The sequence below is a fragment of the Heloderma suspectum genome, chromosome 3 (assembly GCF_057233095.1).
Source record: "Heloderma suspectum isolate Gila_16-S chromosome 3, 16-S_ref, whole genome shotgun sequence".
NCBI classification, from domain to species: domain Eukaryota; kingdom Metazoa; phylum Chordata; class Lepidosauria; order Squamata; family Helodermatidae; genus Heloderma; species Heloderma suspectum.
This window is the reverse complement of record NC_139460.1, coordinates 41,992,158-41,995,013: the sequence shown is the minus strand read 5'-3', so window position 1 is coordinate 41,995,013 and position 2,856 is coordinate 41,992,158. Positions and strand designations below refer to the sequence as shown.

The following is a 2,856-nucleotide window of genomic DNA, read 5'->3' as shown; positions in this document are numbered from 1 at the left end:
GCCCAAACTCTAACAGTGCTATCCAAGGTGCTGAAAAGTGCTATCCAAGATGCTGAACCCATTTTGGGGATAGGCTTCAGCACCTTGGATAGCAGCATTAGAGTTTTGGCTGGTGGCAACTAAAACCCTGGATGGAATCACAGCTCCTCCAGAACTGGAGTCTCCATCTGCCACTTATTTTATTCCACTGTCCATTGGGGAAGGGAATACTTCAGCTGGAGAAATGGTGCAGTCAGAAAGAGTTAACCCTCAGTGTCCTGGACTCAATCCAAGTAACCCCCTTCATGCCAACTTTTAACTAAAGAAAAAGACATGAGACAGATCTCCCATGTCACTAATAATTTGGCACTGAGTGTTGAGGAGAATAGACTTCCCCCTACCTCTGATAAATAGTGCCTCAGCTCAAATCTTGTTGGGATTTGTATTATATATAAAATATTTTTGATATCTACTTATTTATTATTTTGTCATTTATTACAGCATGGGTTATTGTTTCAGCTCATTTTGCATATATCAAGAATAATGCTTGTATTCTTCAGTACCTCTTACAGTATTATCTAATGATTCATCTTTATTCACAGGAATATCACCTACATTTACATTTTATTTCCAGCCCCTCTTTCATAATCACTATCAAAGAACCTAGAAACATATTTCCAATTCAGAAGCAAATACCACCACCTAGAAAGTTATGTAATTCTACAAGTCTACAAAATGCAGTAAATTTGATATGAACTCGTACACATATTTATTATAATTGGTTAAAATAAAACAAGCATGTCAGACAATACATGCGAGCATATACAGGAAAACATACAAGTGAATCTCAGCAACACGGTTTTGAACTAAAATTTATATTAGCTTTTCCCCCCTTAAAATTGCTTTAAATTCTGGAACTATGACACAACAACTTCTTTTAATGGCCAGGCCAACAGCTTTCAGTGAACCAAGGAATCTATTCTGTATAATATAAATGGTGTTTCTGAGGAAGGCAATTAAAAGTCCCAAACCTTTGAGTTCAAAAAACCATAGGCAAGCAGATTATTCCCAAGTTCAGATATTCAGTTTAAATACCTGCCTGGTCTTTGGAACAGGGTATGGTGGGGACGACGACACTATAAACATAGCAACACTATTGCAGGCAGGTGTTCAGAGATGAAAAGTGCTATTAATAAAAAGGGAGGAAATGAAGACCAAAAAGAGAAAGAAAAATCAAAGCAAACATTTACACGTCACTTCTTTTATAACTAGTAGTCCTCCAAGGCAAATATTGCATGCATAACCTTCCCCCACAAGAGTTAGATAAAGTTGTTTTTCCATCCCCAAAGAAACCATCCATTTTTTTTCATGAGGAAAGGTTTGAAAAAGCAGACCTCTGGGAAGAAATACTACAGACTTCTAAGTTAGTGAAGGAACTCCCAGCATCGCTGGTGTATTCTGGGTAGGAAGAACTGGAAGAGATTATGTTCTTCAGCCTCTGGAGCGCAATGATCAATAGCAAAAGAAGAAATGCCAAAAGGCTGAGGAATATCGAGACATAGACATAGACATTAGACATGTGTCCAGAAGATGAATCCATGGATGTGGAGAGAGAGGTGGGATACAGCTCCAGAAAAGTTCCATTTTCCATATTTGCTATTAATCCAGATGTGGGGTTGAGTTCTGACATTATTTTTATTTGTGAGTTGTATAATAAAACTGAAGACACCTAGTAGTCAGCAACAGCTTTCCCTAAAATCATTGGCATATTGAGACATCCTGTGATGACAGTTATCCTTCACTTCTTAGGTCAGAATTAATCTGTGCTGTGTTACCTTTTGGTGCTGTAAGGAAATAAAAAGATGAAAAATCAATTAGACAGTTGTGTCTAACAGATAATTTCTAATAACAATTTACTCGATGCAATACTGGTTGTTTTTTTTTAAGCCAATGATTTCTGCTTCACATTTTGATCATTCTCATAGGTGGGTGATAAAAGAAAAATTGGCACATCTGATTTTAAATGGAATTTTAAAGTAGAAACTGCCAAGGACAGAAACGAAGAATAAAAATCTTTCTGTGAGCTTTCTGTACTGTCATATCTCTTGAAATCAACTCACAATAAGGCTGAGGTCTTATACACACTTACCTGGGACTAGGTCCCATTAAATTCAATAGTACTTCTGAGTAGACATATATAGGACTGCACTGTAAGTAGCCTTTTGCTGAACTCGGCTGTTTGTTGTGATTTTATAATTTGCTGTTAAGTTTGTAAATATAGAGCTGCTACTCAGTCAATAAGTTCCCTCTCATGTTTGGGGAAGGCCATGATGGCTGGGGGAGGATGGAAGTTGTAGTTAAACATATCTGGAGGGCTCAGCTTTGAGGGGGTACCATTCCTTCAAAATGTAGGATCGCCCCCCCCCAAAAAAAACCAAATCCCAGATCATTATCTTATTGATTCTGAGTGGGGGTGGGGGTAGGCAGAATAGTACCCAATAAATCCTGGGGGGGGGGAAGCTTAGAATGCTTTTTGATTCTGGACAAAATCTAAACAAGGAATGAAAAATTACCTTCCAAAAATTACCTTCCAAGTGTTAAGCCCTTAAGCCTCAGGCAAGATTCATTTGTATGGCAATGGATGTCAAATCTACCACCAGGATGTACAGTTTTTATAACATTTGCTCTTCTTTCTAAAGTAAACAGAACCAAGGTTTAGTTTGCATTTGTAAACAATGCATGTTTTATTCCTCTAACTGCTAGCGTCTAACAGCAAACCACAGTCAAAATGCAAACATGAATTACTCAGAATGAAATACCTTGAGTGAACTACATCCCTCATTCAAAATCTAAGAGGAAGTTTACACAGCCTTTTTT

The 2,856-nt window shown here is 37.6% G+C and overlaps 1 protein-coding gene across 1 annotated transcript; it reads right to left on the bottom strand.

Annotated features, from left to right (window-relative positions):
• Positions 1-565: 565 nt before the first annotated feature.
• SERTM1 (serine rich and transmembrane domain containing 1) lies at positions 566-1,669 on the bottom strand. Its single transcript, XM_084841665.1, has one exon. It carries the CDS (start codon positions 1,667-1,669, stop codon positions 1,346-1,348), a length of 324 nt encoding a protein of 107 aa, XP_084697791.1. The 3' UTR covers positions 566-1,345.
• Positions 1,670-2,856: the final 1,187 nt, after the last annotated feature.

Bases quoted from the DNA above. Each gene is read 5' to 3' on its own strand.
- SERTM1 (XM_084841665.1), bottom strand. From the start codon at position 1,669: ATGTCAGAACTCAACCCCACATCTGGATTAATAGCAAATATGGAAAAT.